The 27,136-nt window shown below is 38.0% G+C and overlaps 1 protein-coding gene across 2 annotated transcripts in view; it reads left to right on the top strand.

Moving 5' to 3' along the window:
• Window positions 1-27,136, top strand: part of TLL1 (tolloid like 1) — a 227,149-nt gene that overhangs the window by 28,807 nt on the left and 171,206 nt on the right. The window contains exon 2 of one of the 2 annotated variants that reach the window (XM_031664180.1): window positions 19,351-19,456. The exons of the other annotated variant lie outside the window; for it this stretch is intronic. Coding sequence (XP_031520040.1) covers window positions 19,435-19,456 — 22 coding nt within the window. The 5' untranslated portion in view covers window positions 19,351-19,434. The remainder of the gene's footprint in view (window positions 1-19,350; window positions 19,457-27,136) is intronic. 2 annotated transcript variants of the gene reach the window in all.

The raw sequence follows: 27,136 nt of genomic DNA, 5'->3' as shown, positions 1-27,136 counted from the left end.
ACTTTCAGGTACACCAATCAAATGTAGGTTTGGTCTTTTCACATAGTCCCATATTTCTTGGAGGCTTTCTTCATACTTTTTCATTATTTTTTCTCTAATCTTGTCTTCACACTTTATTTCATTAAGTTGATCTTCAACCTCTGACATTTGTTCTTCTGCTTGGTTGATTCAGCTATTGATACTTATGTTTTCTTCATGAAGTTCCCATGCTGTGTTTTTTAGCTCCTTCAGGTCATTTATGTTCTTCTCTGAATTGGTTAGTCTCATTAACAATTCCTCTAATCTTTTCTTAAGGTTCTTAGCTTCCTTGCATTGGGTCAGAACATGCTCCTTTAGCTCAGAGGAGTTTTTTTATTACCCACCTTCTGAAGCCTACTTCTGTCAATTCATCAAACTCATTCTCTGCCCAGTTTTGTTCCCTTGCAGGTGAGGAGTTGTGATCCTTTGGAGGAGGAGAAGAGGTGTTCTTGTTTGGGAATTTTCAATCCTTTTGTGCTGGTTTTTCCTCATCTTCATGAATTTATCTACTTTTGGTCTTTGATATTGGTGACCTTCAGATGAAGTTTTTGTGTGGATGTCGTTTTGGTTGATGTAGATGCTAATCCTTTCTGTTTGTTAGTTTTCCTTCTAACAGTCATGCCCCTCTGCTGAAAGTCTGCTGGATTTTGCTGAAGGTCCACTCCAGACCCTGTTTGCCTGAGTATCACTAGTGGAGGCTGCAGAACAGCAAAGATTGCTTCCTGTTCCTTCCTCTGTAAGCTTCGTCCCAGAGGGGCACCCACCAGATGCCAGCTGGAGCTCTCCTGTATGGTGTCTGTCAACCCCCGCTGGGAGGTGACTCCCAGGTAGCAGGCACTGTGGTCAGGGACCCACTTGAGGAGGCAATCTGTTCCTTAACAGAGCTGGAGCGCTGTGCTGAGAGATCCATGGCTCTCTTCAGAGCCAGAAGGCAGGAACATTTAAGTCTGCTGAAGCTGTGACCACAGCCACCCCTTCTCCCAGGTGCTCTGTCCCAGGGAGATGGGAGTTTTATGTATAAGCCCCTGACTGGGGCTGTTGCCTTTCTTTCAGAGATGTCCTGCCCAGAGAGGAGGAATCTAGAGAGGCAGTCTGGCTGCAGTGGCTTTGCCGAGCAGCAGTGGGCTCTGCCCAGTTTGAACTTCCGGGCGTGTTTATTTAAACTGTGAGGGGAAAACCAACTACTCAAGCCTCAGTAATGGTGGCACCCCCACCCCCTGCCCCGCCAAGCTGGAGCATCCCAGTTGACATTAGACTGCTGTGATGGCAGCAAGAATTTCAAGACAGTGGATTTTAGCTTGCTGTGCTCCATGTGGGTGCGATCCGCTGAGCTAGACAACCTGGCTCCCTGGCTTCAGCCCCCTTTCCAGGGGAGTGAGTGGTTCTGTCTTGCTGGCGTTCCAGGTGCCACTGGGGTATGAAAAATTAAATAAATAACTCCTGTTGCTAGCTCGGTGTCTGCCCAAATGGCTGCCCAGTTTTGTGCTTAAAACCTAGGGCCCTGGTGCCATAGGCATCCAAGGGAATCTCCTAGTCTGCAGATAGGCAAAGACTGTGGGAAAAGCAGTATTTGGGCCGGAATACACCGTTCCTCACCTCATGGTCCTTCATGGCTTCCCTTGGCTAGGGGAGGGAGTTCCCTGACCCCTTCTCCTTCCGGGGTGAGGTGACGCCCCACCCTGCTTTGGCTTGCCCTTCGTGGGCTGCACCCACTGTCTAACCAGTCCCAATGAGATGAGCCGGGCACCTCAGTTGGAACTGCAGAAATCACCCATCTTCTGCGTTGATCTTGCTAGGAGCTACAGACTGGAGCTGTTCCTATTTGGCCATCTTCCTAGACACACACCAAGTATAGTCTTTTCAACAAATGGGGCTGGAACAATTGGATATCTCTGTGTAAAACCCACCCCCAAAATGTTGATACATATACAGCACCATATAAAACATTAATTGAAAATGAATCAAAGACTTAGATGTAAAAAATAAAGTTTTAAAACATGTTTAAGAAAATATTGGAGAAAATTTTTGTGACTTTCAGTTGGGCAAAGATTTAAGATACCAACAACACTGTGTGTAAAATAATTGATAAATGATACTTCATCAAAATTAATAAGTTCTGCTCATCAAAAGATAATTTTAAGAAAGTGACAATAGGCCTGGCATAGTAACTCACACCTATAATCCCAGCACTTTGGGAGGCTGAGGCAGGTGGATCACCTGAAGTCAGGAGTTCAAGGCCAGCCTGGCCAACATGGGGAAACCCCATCTCTACTAAAATACAAAAATTAGCAGGGTGTGGTGGTGTATGCCTGTGGTCTCAGCTATTCAGGAGGCTGAGGCAAGAGAATAGCTTGAACCCAGGAGGTGGAGGTTGCAGTGAGCCCAGATCGCACCACTGCACTCCAGCCTGGGCAACAGAGCAAGACTCCTTCTCAAAAACAAAACAAAGAAAGTGACAATACTGTATTGGATACTAACATTTTTTCTAAGAGGGTAGATCTTTTTTTTTTTTTTTTTCCCCCCGAGATGGAGTCTTGCTGTGTCACCCAGGCTGGAGTGCAGTGGCGCAATCTTGGCTGACTGCAAGCTCTGCCTCCCGGGTTCAAGCGATTCTTCTGCCTCAGACACCTGAGTAGCTGGGACCACAGGTGTGCACCAACACGCCCAACTAATTTTTGTATTTTTAGTAGAGACGGAGTTTCACCATATTAATCAGGCTGGTCTCAAACTTCTGACCTTGTGATCTGCCTGCCTTGGCCTCCCAAAGTGCTGGGATTACTGTCGTGAGCCACTGCGCCTGGCAGAGGGTAGATCTTAAGTTCTTATCGCACACACATACACACACACACAAAATAATAGTAATAAATAATAGGGCAGAAAGACACTTTTGGTGATGACAAGAAGTTTATGGCATGTATTGTGGTAAAATCTATGGCATAGGTTTCATGGGTGGATGCTTACCTCCAAATTCATCAAGCGGTATACATAAAATATGTAGTTTTTTTATATAAAAGTAAATAAAATACATTTACCGCCATTATATTTCAGGAAAAAATCTCATTTAGTCTTTTTATGTTACATGTTTAACAAACACTAGTTTCTTGTTGTTAATATGTTAGAATTTTGCATGTATCTTTCGTTATTTTGTGATTTTTTTTTTATATGGCATCTTTTTCAAAAAAGTCTGTATTAATGTTGCAGTCAAGTTTTCCTTCATTCTCTGTGCTCTGAAGTCTAGAACAGTTAAATCCATGAAACGTTTCCTAGAAAATGGAATAACTTGCCTATGAGTACAATCTTACATTGATTACTCAGCCGACTAATTGCTCTGAAGTCTAATAAGATTATTACTTCATTATTCCTGGAAAAATGCCATGTTTTCTCATTCACCCATTCCTACCTGTATCCAGGTCTCTTGGTTTCTAATTTGGTTTCTGTCCCTGTTTGTTTGACTAATTCAGTCTTGGTATTACACTAGCTCTCTTGGCATTTGTTCTTAGTTCTGTGAAGGTGAAGTTGATAAACTTTGTCAATATGATGGGCAGGATATTTTGCCCAAAGTGTGTATCCCTTATTAGCAGTCAGGGAAGAAGGAGGAATTAGAGGAGACAGAATGAAGACTTCTGTCTCATTTGAACCCTTATATAATTCTATCATAAATTATAATTTGTAGAATATTTTCTGATATGTAGATTTATCTATCACCAAATCAGTTACTTCTTAATTAATAAAAGCACCATGTTTTGTTTTCCTGTGTAATAGTAAATATTTTCTAATTTCACAAATCATTTCAATAAATGAAAATATAAGCCATGGATTTAGAGAAAATCTTTTCAATTCACATCTCTGATGAAGACTTGCATATGCAACCTATAAAGCATTCTCAAAATCTAATAAGAAAACTAACAACTTAATAAAAAATAAGCAATGTATTTAAATGCTTTACCAAATACACTTTATCAAAAAGAGAAATTGATGGAAAATAAGCACGTGGAAATAAGCTTAACATCAGCTATGAGGAAAATGCAAATTAAAGCCACAATGAGATACTTCTTTAACCTATTAGAATGGCTCCAATAGACCATTAGGCAAATGAAGGGCAATTTACAAAATACTGGACCAGTACCCCTCAAAATGCTTGATAATAAATACCAAGTGTTGGTGAAGTAACTGCAGTGCTCATACAATACTGTGGAAGTGTAAAACAATAGAATTTTGGAAAACTATTTGGCAATTCCTAAACAATTTAAACTTACACCTGCTATGTGATCCAGCTATCCCATTCACATACATTTACCAAAGAGAAACGAAAGCATATGTCCCTACAAACCTTTATTCACAATAATTTTATACGTAATTGTCCCAAATTGGAAAGAACCAAAATGCCCATCCTTAGGTGAATAAGTCAACAAAATGTACACTTTAGAATGTGGATTACTTTATGTTGATTTTATTCAATAAAGTTGTTGAGATTGAAATTCAACTTATGTTGGATTTTAATTGAACAAAAATTTAAATATTTCCCTCATCAGATTAAACTCATATTACACTTTCCTTTAGCCCTGTATTATAATGTCTCGATTCACAAAGATTTCATGTACTAAATTCTTCCTGGTTATTGTGACGTTCTGTTGACCCCTGTTTAGATCTTATCTCTTGGGCCTTATTTACCTCGTCATCTTCTCCTCCTGTTGTCTTCCTGTTCACTGCCATGCCCTGCTTGCACCTCTTCCCTGGAATTACACACACTCCTACTTTTATAGAGGTGAAATTTGGTTAAAATTAGCATCACATACAACTTTGAAGTGAGCATAGAACAATTAAGAGTGATAATGTTGGAACTGGTTAGGATTAGGGGTTGAAGTGAAGAGAAAGTGTCTGAGTGTGTTAAAACAAACATTAAGATTCCTAATCTATTTTTGAAAAGCATCATCGGTTGCTTTTCTGACTCACTTCCCAGTCCCTCACCAGTGAGACACCCCCACAAATGTCTGGTGAGGCAGATACCATCATTACGTTCTAGGAATGACTCTGCTTGCCTTTTGAGAGTCATAATGCCATAGTTCATTTCTAGGATACGAGCAGTTTTGTACATATTATAATTCAGGAGTCAGCAAACTAAGGCCCGATGCCTGTTTTGGCAAATAAAATTTTCATTCAAAAAGTTTTATTGGAACATAGCCGTGTTCATTCTTTTTTGTATTGTCTATGGCTACTTTTATGCTACAACAGCATATTTGACTAGTTGCAGCCACTATAGATAGTGTGAGCCTCTAGAAAGCCTAAAATATTTATTTTTTGGCCCTTTAAGAAAATGCATGTTAACCTCTATAGTTAATCAAAATTAATAATAGCAAACACATAGTATATACTATGTGCCAGGGTGTTGTCATATATTAAGTAAAAATATTAGTTCTAATACTCATAATAACCTTATAAGGTAGATATTGTTCCAATACCAACTTAACACATGAGGAAACTGAGACACAAAGAGGTTAATCTTCCCTGTCACAAAGTTAAGAAATACGAGGGCTAGGATTTGAACAAAAGTGGCTTGACTCCAAGCCTGGGCTTTTAATAGCTTCTTGTACTGCTGCTCCATTTGGAGAAATAGAGGAAATACAAACTATTTTAATAAGTGGTGAAATTATACAACCAACCAGTTTAGGTGAAAATCTCGGAATTATTTAGATTATAAGAAAGGAGATGAGATATATTTAATTAGCTTTAGATTAATTATTGCAGTTTTTCAGGCTCATCCATGAAAGAGTTGTGAGTAGGTAATTTTTTTTAAATTTGGTATTATTGGCTCTTGGTAAGTCATCTGTTTGAGTTAGGCCCGTATCTTAGTATAGTGATTTTATAGGATAGCAGACTACAGATCCTTTTGTCAGTTTATTTCTCCAATTTGTTTGTTTGTTTGTTTGTTTGGTTCAGTGTCATATCCAAGGAACTGTTCCACCAAAGAATCAGAATCATTTCCAAAATTTTAGTTTCATAACTTTGAGTTTTCTTGAAACCTGTTTTTTATTTTCTGCATCATTGTAATAGAGCTATCAGTCAACATTTATTTCAGTAATTGTTTGCAATGAAAACACGTGAAACAAAACAGGCTCAAGAGATTCTGACAGCTTGCATATTTTTCTTGAAAATTCAGTTTGTGTTTTTGACACAAATATATCAACGGTCTCAAAAAAGTTTAAAAATTAAAAACATACAGTTTTGTGTCTGTCCTCATGAAGAGTACACTTGTGACCCCAGTTTAGCATGAACTAAACTATGTTCATAGTTTAAGAGTATGTCATAGTAATGTTTTTGTTAAAAGACTGTCTTTGGACTCAAGTCTTTTTTTTTTTTTTTTTTTTTTTTTTTTAGGGCTGTAGTAGACATTTCTTTTAACACGGGAAGCATGATTTTGCTCATCATGATACATTGAATCTAAACAGCTTGTTCATTGAATCCAAGTACACACAACAGCTATAAAAACGTGTGTATTTTATTTCACTAGGTATGTGTGGAATATGTGAGGAATTAAAAGGGTAACTTGTAGAAGGCGTCTTGTCCTGCAAAGAGAGTCTGGTCAGGAGTAACACAATAAGTATACAGATTAGTTTAATAAAATGTAGAGTAAGATTAACTTAATGCAAGACTTTTTTTTTTTTTTCTTTTTGAGATGGAGTTTTGATCTTGTTACCCAGGCTGGAGCGCAATGGCGCGATCTCAGCTCACTGGGTTCAAGCAATTCTGCCTCAGCCTCCTGAGTAGCTGGGATTACAGGCATGCACCACCACACCCGGTTAATTTTGTGTTTTTAGTAGAGACAGGGTTTCACCATGTGGGCCAGCTGGTCTTGAACTCCCGACCTCAAGTGATCCACCTGCCTTGGCCTCCCAAAGTGCTGGGATTACAGGCGTGAGCCACCACTCCCGGCCATATAAGACAATTTTATAAACTTCTGATAAGCAGCATTCCAATATTGAAACACATGTTCAGGACAATTATATCAGTTGATACAAAGTATAACAAATGTTTCCAACAAACAGTGCTATAGGCCTGTAAAGGAAGAGATACTCTTTACCAGTTCACCATGGAAGTGCTTCACAATAGTTATGAGCTGGGTTTTGAGTAGATAGGAAGGATAAAATTACAACGAATGCTAAATGTTTCTCTGGCACTTGATGTTTTTCAAAGCAATTTAAAATATGTAATTTGATTTTACAGCAACTTGATAGAATAAGTAGTAATTGTTATTCTCATTTTAAAAATAATTTGACATTTAGAAGAATTAAATGACTTTCTTACACAGCTGGTAAGTGGTGGAGGTGCTACCATTAGAGTCTTCCAACTCAAAATCAACCGGTGCAGCACCACTGTCGAAGGATGGGTCAGAGCCGCGGTGGCTCATGCCTGCACTTTGGAGGACAGGCAGGAGGATCACTAGTTAGGGGTTTGCTGAATCATGAGAAAACGACAGAAGCTATCTGTACTAAAAATTATCCAGGTGTGGTGACATGTGCCTGTAGTCCCAGCTACACGGGGCAAAGTGAGGAAGGATCACCTGAGCCTGGGAGAGAAGCTGTGACCGTAGTCGTGCTGCAATACTTCTAACCTTGGCGGGGTGACAGGGGAAGTGAGACCCTATGAAAAAGAAAAAGAAAAGAAAAGGAAAAGTGGAAAGCACTAAACTAATATCAGTCTGCATGGAATTCAGGTAAAGGAGGCTGGAGATACAGAGGCAGAGAGGGACTCGATATTTAGCTTTTTAAATGGCTGAGAAAATACCTGTGATGGGAAGAGGTAGGTCAAGCACAGAGACAGGAGAGACTGTGATAGACCCTTGCAGTAATCCAGGCCAGGCGCGGTTGTGGCATGGGCCAAAGTGTTAGTTATGGAGTTGGAGGGAAGTGTGTGGATTCTGCATGTATTTTGAAGGTAGAGCCAACTGGATATGTTGATGAACTGATTGTTGGGTTTTAAGAGAAGGGATCAAGAATGGCTCATGCCTGTAATCCCAGCACTTTGGGAGGCCGAGGCAGGCAGATCACTTGAGGTCAGGAGTTTGAGACCAACCTGGCCAATATGGTGAAACCCCATCTCTAATAAAAATACAAAAATTAGCCGGGCGTGGTGGCACATGCCTATAATCCCAGCTACTTGGGAGGCGAGGCAGGATAATCACTTGAACCCAGAAGGCAGAGGTTTCAGTGAACAGAGATTCTGCCACTGCATTCCAGTCTGGGTGACAGAGTAAGACTCCGTCTCAGGAAAAAAAAAAAAAAAAAAAAAGAAAGAAAAAAGAGAAGAACGGCTGCCAAGTTTAAAACTTGAGCAACTAGAAGCATAAAATTATGGTTGAATGAGATGGGAAACAACTGAGAAAGGAGGAGGTAAGGGTTGAGTTCAACATGTAGAGTTGAGATGCCAGTCAAATATTCAAACAGTAAGTTGAAGTAGGCAGGTGGACACAGGTTTAAAGTTCAGAGGAGAGTCATGAATTTAGAAGCCGTCAGAATGCAGGTGATATTCGTAGTGGTAAGATTAGGTGGCATCACTAGGGGAATGATTGTAGATAAAGAAAAGAGTTCCAAGGACTTAGGTCTGGAAAATTTCAGCGTTTTGAGTTCTTGAAAATGAGGAGGAACCAATAAGGAGCCTGATCCTAATGCAATTGCTTTAGAATGAGCTGAAGTGAGGCCACGGAATGTGGGAAAAGCTATGAGAGTTTGATGAAATGTAACTTCAAAGCAACCTAGTGAGTTTTGTCTGTAGACCATGCTGTGGGCCTCATGGTACGATAGGCATTGAATTGTCCAACAAAAGTCTGTAATAAAAGACTATAGTGATCAAACATTTTTATTTATGGGATTAAGCCATTATTTAGTTCTCATAACAAGAGAGTGAGAAGTATGTAACAGGGATCATTATCCTCATTTTTAACATAAAGGAACTGAGACTAGAGGTGAGAGGGTTACATGTAGTTTTGCAAGAATAGTAGCACAGTTTTATTTTCCCCAGATACCTACTTACAAAGATCTTTATGAATTTCTAGGGTGATGTATTTTATAAGCAGGAAACAGAGGCCAGAACAAACTAGAGAAAAGGAGCTGCCATTAAGGAAAATAAGAGAACACTTGGAACCCAAACAGAAGTATGACCTACAAGGACAGGAGGAATCATGGTGTGGTGAAAAGCACGAGCTGAGAATCAGGAAACTTGGACACCAGTCCTGGCTGTTTCACTTTCGGAAAGCCTGGAAACTAGTTTCTTAAGGCTTAGTTTGTTTCTGAGAACATGACTTTCTTACAGGATGTAAGCTCATTAAAAAGGTCTGGGAGGATGCCTAGATCCAGCAGTAACTTCTTGGGAGCAGATGGGCTTAGAGGGGGCAACAAATGGAGGATATTTTACTTTCCTCTTCATTATTATTTGAATTATTAATAATATTAATAATGTGTATGTGCTACTTTTTTTAGTTTAATCAAAAATTGAAAATGGGAAAAACTGTAAGACAAAATTCAGTTAAGCAATTTCTAGACACCAGCAGAAAAATGTGGCTGATATCTGTTGATTTCTAAGTCTTAGTTTCTTCTGCTATAAAATTAGGGAATTTTCAAGAGTCCCTAAAACCAATTCCGTCTCTGGCATCTTGTAATCCTACGTAGAGCCATACATTTCAAGATGTGGGGCCCTTTTGTAACTAGTATATAGAAGACAATCTTTGCACTGATGTTTTCATGAAAATCAGTTAACTGAAATGCTCTGGTAACACTATAAGGCTAAAATTGGAATTTGGACCAGTACTAAGTAATTTAATAAAACAATGCATTATGTCAAATAACTATGGCCATCACCTGAATCAGTTAATATTATTATAGCCCATTATCCAATTTTATACATGAGAACACTGAGGCTTATCAAGATTAAATAACATGCCCATGATTATATAGCTGCTAAGTGATGAAACCCAAGCCTGAGTGCTATGCCTGAAATCTTTTTTTTTGTTGATAGACACATAATATTGGTACATATTTGTGGGGTACATGTGATATTATGTTACATGAATAGAATGTGTAATGATCAACTTGGGGCATTTAGGATATCCATCACTTGGAGCATTGATCATTTCTACATGTGCAGAGCATTTCAAGTCCTCACTTCTAGCTATTTTGAGATATATAATGTGTTATTATTATCTATAGTCACCCTACTCTACTATCAAACACTGGAACTTACTCCCTCTATCTGTGTTTTGCTACCCATTAGCCAGTCTCTATTCATCCCTCCCACACCCATGTTTTTCCCAGTCTCTGATAATTATTATTCTACTCTCTACCTCCATAAGATCAACTTTTTTAAGCTCCTGCATGTGAGTGAGTACATGCAATATTTGTCTTTCTGTGCTGGACTTATTACATTTAACATAATGATCTCCAGTTCCATCCATGTTGCTGCAAATGATGTGATTTCATTATTTTTTATGGCTGAATAGTATTACATTTTGTGTATACACCACATTTTCCTTATCCGTTCATGCATTAAGGAACACTTAGGTTGATTCATATCTTTGATGTGGAGAGTAGTCTAAGCCTGAAATCATAATCACTAAATACATCTGCTGTCTCAGTCTTTTTGGTGGTAAACACCTTCCTTGATATAGGAAAGCAATGATTTATTTTGGTTTACAAAGAGAGAAACCAGAATCTGCTTGATTTTGTCAAGTGCCCTCATTTCTGAACCCCCTCTTTTTAATTTTCAAGTTGACTTTTTAAGTTAACTAAGTAAACTGCTCAATGTTCTTCCAGTGCCTCATATTCATATAACCCTGCCTTCATGTATTTCATTCATAAAATGCATTGCCCCAGCTTGAATGTTCCTGAAACCCAAATGTCTTGTAATTAATGGATCTGTTTAATGTGACAGTATTTCTTCATGCTGCAGGAAAAATTAAGTAAATGGTGTTCTTTTTTTGGGGGGGGGGGCGGAGTCTCGCTCTGTCACCTTGGCTGGAGTGCAGTGGCATGATCTCGGCTCACTGCAAGCTCCGCCTCCCGGGTTCACGCCATTCTCCTGCCTCAGCCTCCCGAGTAGCTGGGACTACAGGCGCCCACTACCACGCCCGGCTAATTTTTTGTATTTTTCAGTAGAGATGGGGTTTCACCGTGTTAGCCAGGATGGTCTTGATCTCCTGACCTCGTGATCCGCCCGCCTCGGCCTCCCAAAGTAATGGTGTTCTTAAACATGGTGTTGTCCCTGGATCCAGAAAATAAGACAATAGACTTTCTGTTGGAAGCACTGTTGCCTTGTTTAGCAATCTAGGGGCCCATACACCTAGTTTCCTGACTGTGTTCCTGGTCTTAACACACTGTCTTATTCAGATGTCAGAATTCCACTTCTGTCTTCATTGTCAGCCCCGGAGCCCTCTCAGATCTGATCCACTCCTTTGTTGCTTCCTACTTTTCATTCTAAAACTTGATTTGGTTTGCTTACTGTTCTGATTTCCTACTCAGTGTCTGTGACCCATGTCAACAGCTCTCAAACCTGCCAGAGCATTAGAAGCACCTGGAGACATTTCTTAAAATTAAAGACTCTGAAGTACAAATCAGAAGTGCAAAACCAGTTGCTTGGGTTGGGATCTGGAAATCTATATTGAAAAGAGAGCTTTCAGGCACAGCCTGATTAGAATCCCTGCCCAGGAGATAGCTTCACTGGAAGCAGGTTGCCAAGTAGATTTCCTCCTCGTTCCATAGTTGTTCAATAGAATGTGAGAAGTTAGGGACTCAGGTATCATTCTGTCAGGGTATCTTCATTAGGGACTTTTTTATTGAGAGATAATTATTACAAGACTGCATTCTATTCCCTTTTAAAAAAAGTATCTGTTTATACTTACTGTTGTGTAAGCACATCATAGAAAATTACATTTGAAATCACATTTCCCATAGAGGTGCTTATCTTACCATAGAATGAAAAAAAAAAAAAAAAAAAAGCTTTTGGATTGAGTTCTTTTCTTTTTCTTGTTTTTCTTCTTTAATCAAATATAAAATACCTTAATTATGCATTGGAGTTCACGAGCAAATATTTGAAAAAATCATCACCATGCCACATGAACTATGAAGTAATTACATGTTTATTCCAAGCAGTTTTTGAAATAAGAGATTTCGGCCAATTTCCCAATGGATACTTTTCTTATTTAAGTAACAAGTCCAGATCATTGACTTAAAAAATACCAACGAAATTCCCTTAGTACATGATAGTTTGTTATGATTAAAGTCTTCTGTGAAAATGAAATTATTTATGCTAATTAACTCAGTGAATCTTTAATATGTGTCTCTGAAATTCTAAGAATCTTAATAGATTCTAGAAAGAAACATAGTTTATATCCTCATGTTGCAGAATGTTGTCTGTTTTTATTGTGAGAGAAAGCCTTTTCAGAGCTGAGTGTTTGTTTGGTATCTCATACTGTTTCTCAGAGATAGCATATAGATGTTACTTTTTGAAATATGGCTTAATTAGAAAGAACTGCTTAAAGCAAATCAATGATATGTAGCTTACTCACCTGAGAAATTCAGGGCAAAGCTGATGCTTTTTAAGTGTGAAGGTCTAGTTGAAAATATGCAAGTACTGTGTTGCGAAACAGAATCCTATATCACTGAGCCTTCCCATTCTGCATCTTGCCCTTAATTTGCAGTCATACAATTTAACAGCTGTCTTATAATAGCCATTTAAACTGAGATACTATGTAAAACACTTATATTTTAGTTTATAATTATTTATAGCATCCACTGGGGAAGTTTGGGTACTATTTATAGCATCCACTGGGGAAGTTTGGCAACGTAGGCTGGGCACGGTGGTTTACATCTGTAATCCCAGCACTTTGGGAGGCTAACACAGGTGGACTGCTTGAGACCAGGGGTTTGCAACCAGCCTTGGCAACAGGATGAAACCCTATCTCTACAAAAAGTACAAACAATGACCCGAGTGTGGTGGTGTGTGCCTGTGGTCCTAGCTACCCAGGAGGCTGAGGTTAGAGGATCTCTTGAGCTGGAAAGGTCGAGGTTGTAGTGAGCCATGATGGCCCCTGCACTCCAGCCTGGAGGCCTGGGTGACAGAGTGAGACCCTGTCTCCAAAAAAAAAAAAAAAAAAAAAAAGGAAAAAGAGAGAGAGAAGGCAATGTAGTAAATCTCTGGAATCCTCTCATTCTTTGCCTTCTTTGGTTGCTTCTAGCACCTTCAAGAAATGATGTTTAAACTCTTTCAGGAATGTTTACCTATTTTTTACGATCATTACCTTCATTAGGTAGTATTTCCTGTTTGGCTTTTTTTCTATTCCCATGTGAAAAATATTCATAGGGTTTGTTTATCCATCACTACCCCAGAAAACAATAGCCTCTACTAAAAATGTTATATTTATATAGATATAAAGAAGTCTTGAACTTACTCATGTTATTTTTTTCCCCCAGAATTTGTTTTCTAAATAAACATTAACAATTTTTTGATTCTATGAACTGCAATTTGTCTGTCAGGAAAGTTATGCAGAGGCATGATGTTTAAGCCAGTTCAGTGTTACCTGAAAGACTGAGTGATTCTTTAGATGAACAGAGGTTGCACCCAGATAACAAGCATGGATAATGACAATGTCCTTGTGAAGAACTGTGACATTTAATTGTCAGGCTGCCACAATTTCATAGATGCTCACAGTAGCTCTTTCTTCAGAGATGAAGACCTTTATTATGTCTAGCATAGCAAACAGTATGAAATTCATTTTTGTGATGAGTTCCTCTTGCACCCTAAGTCCCTTGGGGGTGATGTGGAGTGGGAAGGTGGATACTGTGAATGCAGAGGACCCTTGTCACAACTGAGGACCCTGAACTTAGGGAACTCTTTTATAATAGGCTGCAAGCAAACCTGTCCAAGATTTTTCCCAGAAAGAGCTGTTACACTGATCAGCAAACAAATTTGTCCTCTGCTGTATCTGGCTAGGTTGTTCCCTATAGAAAAATGTTTAAAAATATAATCTAGAACAAAGGACATCAGATCAGTACGTCTACTGACAAAATGTGCAGAAACCCAAGAGATCCATGGAGAATGTCTGCCAACAGTCCTGAGCAATGAATATGCTCATGGTTCAAACTCTTCCCACCAGAATTGTCTCTCCAGTCTACTAATTCTGATTTACTTGAGTTACCCATGGAGTGTGTCTTTTTATATTACCTTTATCATAGGCATTATTGATGATCAATAGACTGGCTAAAACATAAATAACAAGAAGTACAGAGGAGAGCTCATCATTCATTGGGCCCCGTTTCATACATATGTACTATATTATAAGTAATATTGACCTTTGTGAAGTTCTAGAAAATTCAATAAATACTAATAGCTCAAACTGGAATTCTTTTTAAGGAAGATAATCTGGGGAAAAAAAGAGAAAGTTTTGTGTCGGAGAAACAAGATTGAGCTGTTTAAAAATATCTATGTAAATACTGAGAACAGGATTAAGTCTTCCTGCAGTCTGAGTCAAATCTGTGGTTAGGACTGAATGTTTATGATGATTGAGTGATCTGATGAATTACAGGTTTATAGCTTTCTTTTCCAGGTACTTAATTGTCTGCAGGAAGTTGGCTTTTTTGAAGTGAATTTTGTGTTCACTGTTCATATGATTGAAGTTATTAATGCCGAGGATTATTTAGTCACCCCTCCTTCAGTGTTACCAACCATAAAACTGAGGCCCAGGACGGCTGGGAGACTTGCCTAAAGTTACACGTGAGGGAGGAGCAGGGCTAGCCGCTCTCATTTCCCTGGAGGGGCTTTGTTTATTCAAAGGGTACAGCTTATGTTAAGGTCAGAGAGACAGAGGGAGCGTGCATGCTCCCAAGACTGATTGATCTCAGCAGGAATTGTAATTCCTCTATGTATAGAAAACTCCACTCTTGACTGTAAATACCTACCCATAGTAGTATTGTATTTGGTAACTGGCCATAATGTATGAAGGTGTATTCCAGTTTGTGACTAGAGCTTGGCTCTAGTATAGAAAAATATTAATTACTATTCAAAATCACTTAAAAAAAAGATGACTATCCAAGACACAAACCCGGGATTGCCTTAAGCATAATAAACAAATAATTAAACCAATTATAACTTACCAGTAAAACTTGCAAGCTTTGAGAAGTTGGCCTTGTTTCATGTTTGGTGAAAGGCAGAGTAGTTTAATTACTTTCGTCTGTGGTCAGAGGCATTTCCATAGAGAGCTGGAAGGGATCTTTGAGAGCATCTGATCAGATGATTTTCCCCATTTTGAAGAACTGGAGCTCTTGGAATCCCTGAGTCAGGGTAGAAGGACCCCCTGAGGGTGAAGGTCTTCACTTTTACCTACTTCTCATAAAGCCATTTTGCTTATACCTGTTTTATATCTTGGTCTCTGTTACTTAGAAAACAAATTTTAAAACACACTAATACAATATTTCATATTTTGATAGGTGTTGGGTGCATGCATTTATTAAAACTAATTGAGTGCACACTTAAGATTTATAAATTTTATATAAAAAGATGAAAAAAATTACTGAACTCAATTATGGCACGCTGAACTATTTAGGGGAAGGTGTACATCAGTGACTGAATTATTTTGAAGTGAACCAGAAATAAGGTGCAGTGATGGATAGATATAGGGTGGATACACAATGAAGCAAGTATAGTAACATAGTAATGGTAGAAGGTAGGTGAAAGATATATGTAGGGGTGCTTATTGTATGATTCTTTCAACTTTGCTTCATGGCTGAAAACTTTCTTAAAATATTATATGGGAAAAAAAACTCACCAATATTGTTTAACCCTCTCATTTTTATAAATAAGGAACGTGATGCTCAAGGAGAATATGATTAAATCATTGGCAGAGTAAGACCTAGTACCAAAAAATCCTCAGAGAACTGATTCTGCTGCCTTTCTGTACATTCAAATTTGAGCATTTGCCCAAGAATTTTTGCATGAATGCCAGAAAAATCATGTATTTTTGATGAAATAATAGTATTATTAATGATGAAAAAAGGCATTTTGCAGGATTATTGGAACTCTTACTTTCATGATGCTATCTTCTCATGCCCACCCCCCACCTTTTTTTGTTAATTTTTATTCTGGTAACATTGAGGCAATTTTTGTGCTTCTTGTAGTTTAATACATTAGAGTTTATTGTGAATTTATATATTATATAGCATTTATGGCTTAAATTTTCATTTTCAATTCGCAAGCACATAAATGCATGATATTTTATGATGAATATCTTCCTTTGAAAGTACAGAAATGAAGGTAACGTCTTCGAAAAGGTCCATGAACGTTCTGCAGATTCTTTTGATGTCTTTCTGAAATTAAAAAAAAAAAAAATGGTCTTGCTTCTAGTGTTTGACTAGCACGTTATGATAAAGGACAACCTAAAAGTGATTTCTCCGTTAGTCTTGTACTGTTCTAGAACACTTACAGGGTAAGAATCTCTGGAGTCAAGGCTGCCTTAGGTTTGAATTCTGATTATGGTATTTCCAGATGTGAGAACATGGGGAAGTTACTAAACTTCTTTGAGCCTTTTTTCCTTGGGTACAAAATGGGAATAATACTAGTATCCTATGATTCTTAGTATTTAATAGGTATTAGGTGTAACTTTTATTAGAAGTAAACTTAGACTTTGCTAGTGAATGACATATCTTTGTCATATTATATTTGTACTTATAACATCTATTTATATTTTTATATTTTATTATCTTATTTTTATTGTTGATATTCACCTCTACATGGGATTGTGCTTCTGTATATTTACAGGATTTACATCTTGCCTGTGCAGTGTTCGCTCTTACAGTTGTTTACCCCGAAGCATGAGTCATCTACAAAGCACACTTTAGTTAAGATTGGGCGTATTTATTTCCTAATTCTGTTGTCCTTTAAATGACTCTTTTGGCCTTCTTAGATTTTGGCATTGATTACTGCTTTTTCAACTTCCTCTCTAGAATCCAAAATGTAAGAATTATATAATTGTAGCCTTGCATAACTCAAAATGTGAGAAATGTATAAGGCCAAATTAGTGAGTGATTAAATTTTTTTATCATTAGTGTAACTTTAAAAATTTGCAGTGCAAAGATCCTACTTTTTCTTATTAAGTTGATAAAAATATTGGTGTTATTTGAAGATGTAATTTTAGACAAATGGAAATTTTAGTTGGAAGATTATTGGATACATATCTTACCCACCACAGCATACATATACACATGCGTAAGATGATAGTATAATAAGTAATATACATATAAGATAATAGTATACCATTTGAAGGAAAAAACGTCAAGATTATGTTTATTATAGTTCAGTAGTTGTGTAATGCCTTTTTTGGCCCATCATTTTAAATCCTTTTTAAAAATAATGTGGTACTTCTTAGATTTAAGTGTGACAGAATGAGCTTAAGGTACAGCATCATAGAATTCGGAGGCACACAGTCATAGAACACTTACAGGCTAAGAATCTCTGGAGTCAAGGAAGATGCTTTGAGATCATTTGGAATTTCAGATTTGTGGCTTTTAACACTTGCTGCACATTGAAATTATTTGGGGGAGTCTTAAAAATACTAATATTTGCCAGGCGCGGTGGCTCACGCCTGTAATCCCAGCACTTTGGGAGGCCGAGGCGGGTGGATCACGAGGTCAGGAGATGGAGACCATCTTGGTTAACACGGTGAAACCCCGTCTCTACTAAAAATACAAAAAATTAGCCGGGCATGGTGGTGGGCGCCTATAGTCCCAGCTACTTGGGAGGCTGAGGCAGGAGAATGGTGTGAATCCAGGAGGCGGAGCTTGCAGTGAGCTGAGATTGCGCCACTGCACTCCAGCCTGGGCGACAGAGCGAGACTCCGTCTCAAAATAAAATAAAATAAATAAATAAATAAATAAATAAATAAATAAATAAACAAACAAACTAATATTTCGATTGTATCCCAGATGCATGAAATAAGAATCTCTGTGAGGGGTCCTGAATATTCCTAGTTTTTGAAAGGCTCATCTGGTGATCCTACCATCATATCAATTATAAAAACCGTTTTCTGGGGTTTTTTTTCTTTGCCACTGTTTCAAGAGGAAACAGATCCCTGCTCTAAATCTTGGTAAAGTCGTAGAGCTATTTATCTTTAGAATTGAAATAGTATCTTGGTCTCTTCTTAAACAGTGGTTTCTCCTCTCTCCCACAATGCTTTCATTTTCATTTCTTCCAGTTTGTGTTTTTTATTTTGAGTTTGTGAGGGTCCCCAAAACCATTGGGGTGTAGCTAAGCCTGATTTTGGTGGATGCCCCCAGAGGAATCACCCATTTGCATTTCCTGAAACACTGGAGAGTAAATGAAGATCCTGGTGTAGCTCCAGTGTACCTCAACTGGACTAGTCAAACTGCTGTGTAAATGGAGTTCTTTTGTGGTAGGGAGAAAACCCTGTGGTGTTTCTAGTTGGTTACTCTAAATCGTATGCACTATGTATTAATTAAATTATATTGTACTTTGTTCAGTAATAATGGAATATATGTGTATTAGACTAGTTTTAGTTTCAGGCGTATATTAGGTTTTTTTTGAAAAGATGGAAGAATAGACCAGGCACAGTGACTCACACTTGTAATCCCAGCAGTTTGGAAGACCAAAGCAGGAGGATCACTGGAGCCCAGGAGTTTGAAACTAGACTGGGCAACATAGGGAGACCCCACCTCTACAAAAATAATAAAAATTAGCCAAGTGTGTTGGTATGCACCTGTAGTCCCAACTACTTGGGAGGCTGAAGCAGGAGGATCACTTCAGCCTGGGAGGTCAAAGCTGCAGTGAGTGGTGATCACACCACTGCACTCCCGCCTGGGTGACAGAATGAAACCTTGCCTCAAAAAAAAAAAAAAAAAAAAGGAAGAATAAACAAAAATCAATATATTTTGTAATTGCAACTTAATTACTTAATTAAAATAATTTTATCTATTTTATGATATTATTACAATTTTGTTCTTATTTACAGATAATATAATTCAAATAGTATATATATAATTAACTGACTTTCTGTGTATTCCATAATTATTTTGAATATGGAGTTGTAATATTATCACGCCATCAAGGCTAACCTCCAAATGAATGGCAATAGGGAGAAATGTGTTTGTAACTCACTTATGATAGATTCTTTGGATAAATACAGCTTATTCTAGACTTTCATCACCATTTCTTGCTGTGGCGGGATAATGTTGTAGTCTGAAATGGCATGTGGCCAGACGTGGATGCAGTATTAGTGCCTCTTGCAGGCCTTGTTTAAAACACTCACTCTGGGATACTACTGTGCTTCTTTACTTCCAGACTGACCACTGCTCTAAGCAGTGTTGGGGCAATGCCTGGGCTGCCCGAGCCCTTGAAGTTCAAGAAGAAGCACCTGGACTTCTCATGAGGGCAGGTCAGAGTCAATGTAAGTGACTTCCTAATTTGGGGGGCTAAATCCCTTCAGTGATTGAGGTCTGTATGAAGTCAGCCATATAAATAGCTATTTCCAATGTGTTTTATGTCAGCATCATACCCCAAAATGCTGCCATTGACCTAAAATAAAACTTCAGAAGTGTTTCTCAAATAATAAATGCCATGTGTCTCCTGTGAAAAGCATCATTTCCCTAGAGTTATCCATTGATATTTTTAATTCCATGAAAATACTACTTTGAAGACATTGGAGTTGCTTTGAACGTTGGCATCAATTAAGAGAAAACTTAGAAAGTCTAATTTTAAAATGTCTTGGATTTTATAACTAAGTAGAGAGCTGTATTTGTCAGGCAGAAATGCATATGTGGGCAAAGGTGAAACATTTATAACTTTGAAAATAGTTTTAATTTTGCTAGAGTTAGAGAATTGTTGAGCATTGTTGCTTAATACAGCTTAGTATCATTTCAATGATGTTCCTTCAGGAACTCCCAATCATGTAATGATTCTCAAAAGTAACACTTCAGTAAATATTCTATCAGAAAATACTTACCATGTTCACAAATGGACAATAGGAATGGTAGAAATAATGTTTATTTGGGAGAAATTATAGGTGAATAGAGTTAGGTTTCTCCTAAAAGACAACATAATGAAGTAATAATTTGATGCTTGTATTTAGATGGAATTTTCATTAAAAACAGAGATAGATGAGAAAGTGATGAAAGAATAGAAAATATTACAATCCCATCAAGTTTCATTCTCATCAATTCCTGAGGATCTCAATCTCTTTTCAAATATTCTTTTTGTTTATAAGTTATATGGTAACGGTGTTTGGAGATCATGTGAAGATCATTTATCTAGTACAGTTCAACTTTAGAACATTTTGCATAAAATTATGATAATTTGAACAGGAGGGAAAACAAAGGTCTACAATAAGTAAAAGTTCAAATTAGCTTATTTTTTTTTTCCTTTTTCATGGCTTAGATCTAACCTAGATAAATTTGAGCAATGAATATTATACAAACAAATGTTTTACAAATAGTACTTTCCTTAATTGAATCTATTTTGTAAACACATTAAAATCATGTGTATTGGGAAGAGCATGGAACATACAGTTCAAAAGCTTCAGGTTTACTCTAAGTTAAGACTCCCCTGTTTACTACAGTGTTATTTAAGTTCTCTCAGCATCAGACCTGATAACCTGTCCTGCCTACCCTCCTGGGTTCTTATGGGGCCCAAATGAGATGACATATGGCATATGCGAAAGTGCCTTGCTAAGTATAACAAGCTATATAAAATTCGTCATTCTTTTGGATGCAACATTTAGAACAAAATTTTTACAAAAATCAGGATATTTTATCCAACAGCCTTAGAGATGGTTGTCTTTTTTATATGTGTATTTTGGTTAAAGCAGAAACAAAGTAATTCATATAGAATGGGCTAAAATGCATGACACAGCAACATCAAAATGTAAAGTAGCTTCAGTTACCATGCATATCCTGGATTCAAACTGTTTTTATTAGTCACACATCCCCCTTTCTTTTTTTTTTTTTTTTTGAGACGGAGTCTCGCTCTGTCGCCCAGGCTGGAGTGCAGTGGCCGGATCTCAGCTCACTGCAAGCTCCGCCTCCCGGGTTCACGCCATTCTCCTGCCTCAGCCTCCCAAGTAGCTGGGACTACAGGCGCCCGCCACCTCGCCCGGCTAGTTTTTTGTACTTTTTAGTAGAGACGGGGTTTCACCGTATTAACCAGGATGGTCTCGATCTCCTGACCTCGTGATCCGCCCGTCTCGGCCTCCCAAAGTGCTGGGATTACAGGCTTGAGCCACCGCGCCCGGCCACATCCCCCTTTCTTTAACTTCTCCTCCTTTCTTCTCTTTCTTTCTCAACATTGTTTCTTCCATCTTTTCCTGCTTTCCAAAGTTGGAAAGAGTTTTCTATTTGTCTCCTGACCTTAAGCTTTATACCCTGGGGACTCTTCTTTCAAAGTGTTATACCACTTAGTTATTCTGGCAGGTTTTGTATAAGGCATTTTTGACACCCTTCCCTTGATGTCTTATAGTTAGACAAGGTGACGTTCTAAGCTGCTGGACCGGAAACAGGAAAAGCAGTGTTTGGTCCCCAAGGAGTGATGAAACTACAGGTAGTTCTGACAGGTGTGTATAGTCACACTTCAGCTGAGACTGTTCTGTGGTTTGAAACTCTTTAGCTGTATCTGCCATACCATTTACAGTTTTTTTCTTAAAGTTTAAAAATTGCATCACTACATGTTTAGAATAAAGTAACTCAGAGCAGAAACATAGAAAAGTAATGCATACAAAGAAAGGTAAACAGAGCATGAGAAGAAATACAGAGAAAGCTGAATTATAGAATGAAAATAGCAAAGGTGAATTTTTAGCTTAGGAGATGAGGGGAAGACTTGGATGAGAGGGAAAGAAAAGAAAACTGATTTTACCAGGATTGCTCTAGCTTTTCAGGGCTTATTTCAGAAAAGCTGACTGGGGCTCTGGAACCCAGGGAATCAGGGCTCCCCAGCTGACCTCTGCCAAGAACACTGGGAAGGGAGAAAAAGCCAGAGTGAATGGGTAATAGAAGGTAAGAACTCATTTATTCTGGCATTCGTAGTTTAAACAGCATAAACTTAGGAGGAGTATCTGTTTTGAAACTATTGAAACTTATTAGTATCAAATACTTGCTATGATTCTTTGTTATTGGTTGTTTGTTTTTGAAACCTCTAGTTGAAAGAATGGTTTAGAAAGCTCAATATTTCCGTAGCCGTGGTTTGCAATCCTGTTATTACCCTAAGGCAGAAAATTGGGGTTGCTTCTTCTCTATTATTCTTCTTCCTTCATTTCTTTAATGTAATCATCCCTTTTCTTCCCTGCCTTTCTTCCCATGTCTCTTTGTTCTTCCTTTGCTTACTTGTTTTCTGTTCCCCTACTCCAGAATTTTAGAATGATTTATTCAGACTTACAAGTCTTTACATGACACTGTAAAATCTCAGAAATATTTTTCTTCAGGCATATGAATCGTAAGTAATATCAACTCAAAGAAGGAAGATTAATGTGTCACTTTGAATTCTCAGATTTTTCCTACTGTGAAAAGAGACTAGTATTTGAGAAAAACATAAAAGTTAAAAACAGAATATTCAGAAATTTGGGCTATTTGTGAGCATTAGCTTATGATTCTCAGAATTTATACGTATGTAAACACTGGGAATTTTGGACTATGATATTTAGATAGAGCCTAATCTTACGGAAGGTTAGTATCTGGTAGCCAGCACAGGATTTGGGAAGATCAGTGTGTGATTCCTTGAGATTTCTTCGTTTACCTGGTTGCTGCATTTGAGTGGTTATCGAGCTCCTGTAGTGTATTTCTTTCTCTCAAGTAGGGATATCATTAGCTGGCTTGTACTTGTCTTGGAAACATTACAAAAAAAGTGCCTCTTCTGAGCCAAAGAATTATAAACCACTTTTCAGTTTGGCTTGGCATTGAAATTGAGCTGAGTTTAGACCCCCACATGCCACCCAGGAACTTCTGCACATAAATAAACAATATAATCATATGAAGTAATCCCTAGGGAAAAATGTGATTTTTTTTTTTCCTCTCAAAATGATGGTGCTTTATAAATTATCAAGTCTTCAAACCACAGCAAAATTTTTTCAGTCTTAGTTAATAATCAGACACTGCTGACTTTTGTAAGTAAGAGATTATCAATATTTTATCTGTCAGATATTCAAAGTTTTAAATAAAGTAATATTGTAGTAATATGATATTAGTAGGAAAGTACATTGGAAATATAGGTATACCTGTTTTTTTTGTTGTTGTTGTTGTTGTTTTGTTGTTGTTGTTGTTGTTTGAGATGGAGTCTCGCTCTGTCGTCCAGGCTGGAGTGCAGTGGTGCGATCTTGGCTCACTGCAAGCTCCGCCTCCTGGATTCATGCCATTCTCCTGCCTCAGCCTCCCCAGTAGCTGGGACTACAGGTGCCCGCCACCACGCCCGGCTAATTTTTGTGTTTTTAGTAGAGACGGGGTTTCACCGTGTTAGCCAGGATGGTCTCGATCTCCTGACCTCATGATCTGCCTGCCTCGGCCTCCCAAAGTGCTGAGATTACAGGCGTGAGCCACTGCACCAGACCTATATACCTGGTTTATTGCACTTTGCTTTATGATGCTTCACAGATACTGCATTTTTTTTAAACAAAATTTAATGTTTGTGGCAACCCTGTACCAATGCCATTTTTCTAACAGTATGAGCCCATTTCATGTCTCTGTGTCACATTTTGGTAATTGTCACAATATTTCAATCTTTGTCATCATTATTATATCTGTTACGGTGATCTGGGATCGATGATCTTTGATGCTACTCTTGGAATTTTTTGGGCACCATGAACCATGCCCATATAAGGCAGAGAACTTTATCATTGTTGTGTGTGTCTTCTGACTGTTCCACTTACCAACCATTTTTCAGTCTCTCTCCATTTCCTTGGTTCTATTTCATGAGACACAACAGTATTAAAATTAGGCCAGTTAATAACCTTACGGTGGCCTCTATATGTTCAAGTGAAAACGAGAGTCTCACATCTCTCACTTTAGATCAAAAGCTAGAAATGATAAAGCTTACTGAGGATAGTGTGTCCAAAGCTGAGACAGGCCAAGAGCAAGGCTTCTTGGACCACAGAGTTAGCCAAGTTTCGCATGCAAAGGACAAGTACCTAACTCTATTCAAGGCTACAAAGGCTGAGTGAGGTGAGGAAGCTGCAGAGGAAATGTTGGAGGCTAGCAGAGGTTAGCTCAGAAAGATTAAGGAAAGAAGCCTCCATAACCTAAAAGTGCAAAGTGAAGCAGAAAGCACTTCTGTAGACGCTGCAGCAAGTTATTCAGAAAATCTAGCTAAGATCATTGATGAAGGTGGCTACACTAAGCAACGGGTTTTCAGTGCAGATGGAGCACCCTTCTATTGGAAGAAGATGCCATCTAGGACTTTCATAGTTAGAGAGGAGAAGTCAATGCATGACTTCAAAGCTTCAAAGGACAGGCTGACTCTTTTGTTAGGAACGAATGCAGCTGATGACTTTAAATTAAAGCCAATGCTTATTTACCATTCTGAAAATTCGAAGGCCCTTAGGAATGATACTAAATCTACTCTGCCTGTGTTCTGTATATGGAATAACAAACCCTGTATTACAGAACACCTCTTTACAGTATGTTTTACTGAATATTTAAGTCCACTGTGGAGACCTACTGCTCCAAGAAAAAGATTCTTCTCAAAATATGACTGCTCATTGGCAATGTACCTGGTCACTCAAGAGCTCCGAAAGAAAAGTCCGTGGAGATAAATGTTGTTTTCACGTCTGTTAACACAACATCCCTTCTACATCTCACAGAAGAGCAATTTTGACTTTCAAGTGTTATTGGTTAAGAAATACATTTTGTATGGCTATAGTTGCCATAGACAGTGATTCTTCTGATGGATTTGGGTCTGAACAAAGTAAATCATAGACCTTCTGAAAAGAATTCACCATTCCATATGCCATTATGAGTAGTGAGATTCATGGGAGGAGATCAAAATATCAACCGTAACAGGATTTGGAAGAAGCTGATTCCCATTCATATGAATTACTTTGAGGGGTTCAGGATTTTTAGTGGAGGAAGTAATTGCAGATGTGGTGGTAATAGTTACAGAACTAGAATTAGAAGTAAAACCCGAATATGTGACTGATTTGCTGCAATCACGTGATAAAACTTGAGTGGATAAAGAGTTGTTTCTTATGGATGAGCAAAGAAAGGGGTTTCTTGAGATAGAACATACCCCAGGTGAAGATGCTTTGATCATTGTCAACATGACAACAATAAATTTAGAATATTACATAAACTTACTTGATAAAGCAGTGGCAGGGTTTGAGAAGATTGACTTCAAGTTTCAAAGAAGTTCTATTGTGGGTAAAATGCTACCAAACAGAATAACATGATACAGAGAAATTCCTTGTGAAAGAGTCAATTGATGCGACAAATTCCATGTCTTATTTTATGAAATTACCACAACTACCCCAACCTTCAGCAGCCACCACATTGATTAGTCAGCAGCTATAAACACTGAGGCAGGACCCTCTGCCAGCACAGAGATTACTCTTTATCGAAGGCTCAGATGACTGTTAGCCATTTTTAGCAATAAAGCAATTTTAGATGAGGGCATATACATTTTTTTTAGAGATAATACTATTGCCACTTAATAGACTAGAGCACAGTATAAATATCACTTTTATATGCACTGGGAAACAAAAAATTAGTGTGACTCACTTTATTGTGACCTTCACTTTATTGTGGTGATCTGGAATCAAACCTGCAACATCTCCAAGGTATGCCTGTATAAGAATTGTTTCTATGGTTTTTGATGAGATTTGGGGCTAGAAAAACAATTCAATTTAAACAAAAGATTGAAAGTTTGGAAAGTATGGATTGAAATGGAAGTTACTATACCAAATAATGTTTCTGCCCATCTGTCTGTTTTTTGGCACATTCGTTCAGTTTTAAGACAATACAGAGGAGGTAGAAATTAGGATGGGGACGAATTCTGGTTAAAAACTTCACACTTGAAGTCGTGATACTTCTCTTAAATACATTTTAAACACATGAGTGACTGTTAAAACTTCCATGAGAACTGAAATTTGGATATAGTACGATTTTCAGTCTATTCTCATCTCTGGTTAAAGTTCTTATTTTGTGGGGACAGGAATTCTACAGAGGAGGGTGATGTGGATAGGAAATGGGATCCTACTCTGTCTCAGGAGGCAGAAGGCAGGGGGCAAGTCCTCTGTCTTAAGTACCTTTTGGGTCTAATTTGCAAAGTCTAGTGATAAAATCACTTGAGTTCCATGTATCCCTGCTGCTGTCTTGGACATCAAAGCTGGCATTAGTGCCAGGTATCGTATTTATTGATATTTAAGCCAGAGTGGACAGTTGCCACCTAGTGGTGCCATACCAAAGACAGGAGCTGGAAGCCAGACTCCAAGAATTCCCAGCCAGCTAGCTTTACTGGTAACTCTGTCATTTCATTAACTTTGCAGTAATGGAACCTCCTGGTTTGTGCAATTCAACAACGGTGGTTTTGGACTGTATCTACTTGTAATGATGAAGTTTATTTGCACTAGGTGGATAAAATATGGTAGGTTAATGTTACCCATTTTTTCAAAAAACAATCTAAGCTTCTTTTTCAAAAATAAAAAGTACTAGCTCTGGTCATTGACTATTTATATTTGTTCCTATAGTCCTGAAATGTGAATTTGATGTTATGCTGCACATTTAGAAACTAGAGTAGAACTCCACAAACTATGAAGCAACTTTAAGGGTTAAAGAGAGGAAATCCCAAATTCCTAAAATGCACATGTATGCATAAAAATTTCAATTAAAAAGCTTTATGTACCATAAAAGAAGAGATAGCTTTTGGAAGATATACACTAAAAGCAAGTGAAGGACATTCAATTACTCTCTTAGTAATTTTATTTCCTTAGGCGATGTTGTGTAGTAATACTGAATTGGTGGTTCTTATGTTTAATACTGAGCAAGGAACTTTAAGCAAGTTTAAAGTCAAGCTAAAGTAAAAATTATTAAGATTATCTTCAGAACTTGTTAAATGTGTTTAAATTTTTTATGAACTGAAAGTTTTAGTTAGTTTTCTT

This window comes from Papio anubis, chromosome 3 (genome assembly GCF_008728515.1).
Source record: "Papio anubis isolate 15944 chromosome 3, Panubis1.0, whole genome shotgun sequence".
NCBI classification, from domain to species: domain Eukaryota; kingdom Metazoa; phylum Chordata; class Mammalia; order Primates; family Cercopithecidae; genus Papio; species Papio anubis.
This window is presented reverse-complemented; position numbering and strand designations above follow the sequence as displayed.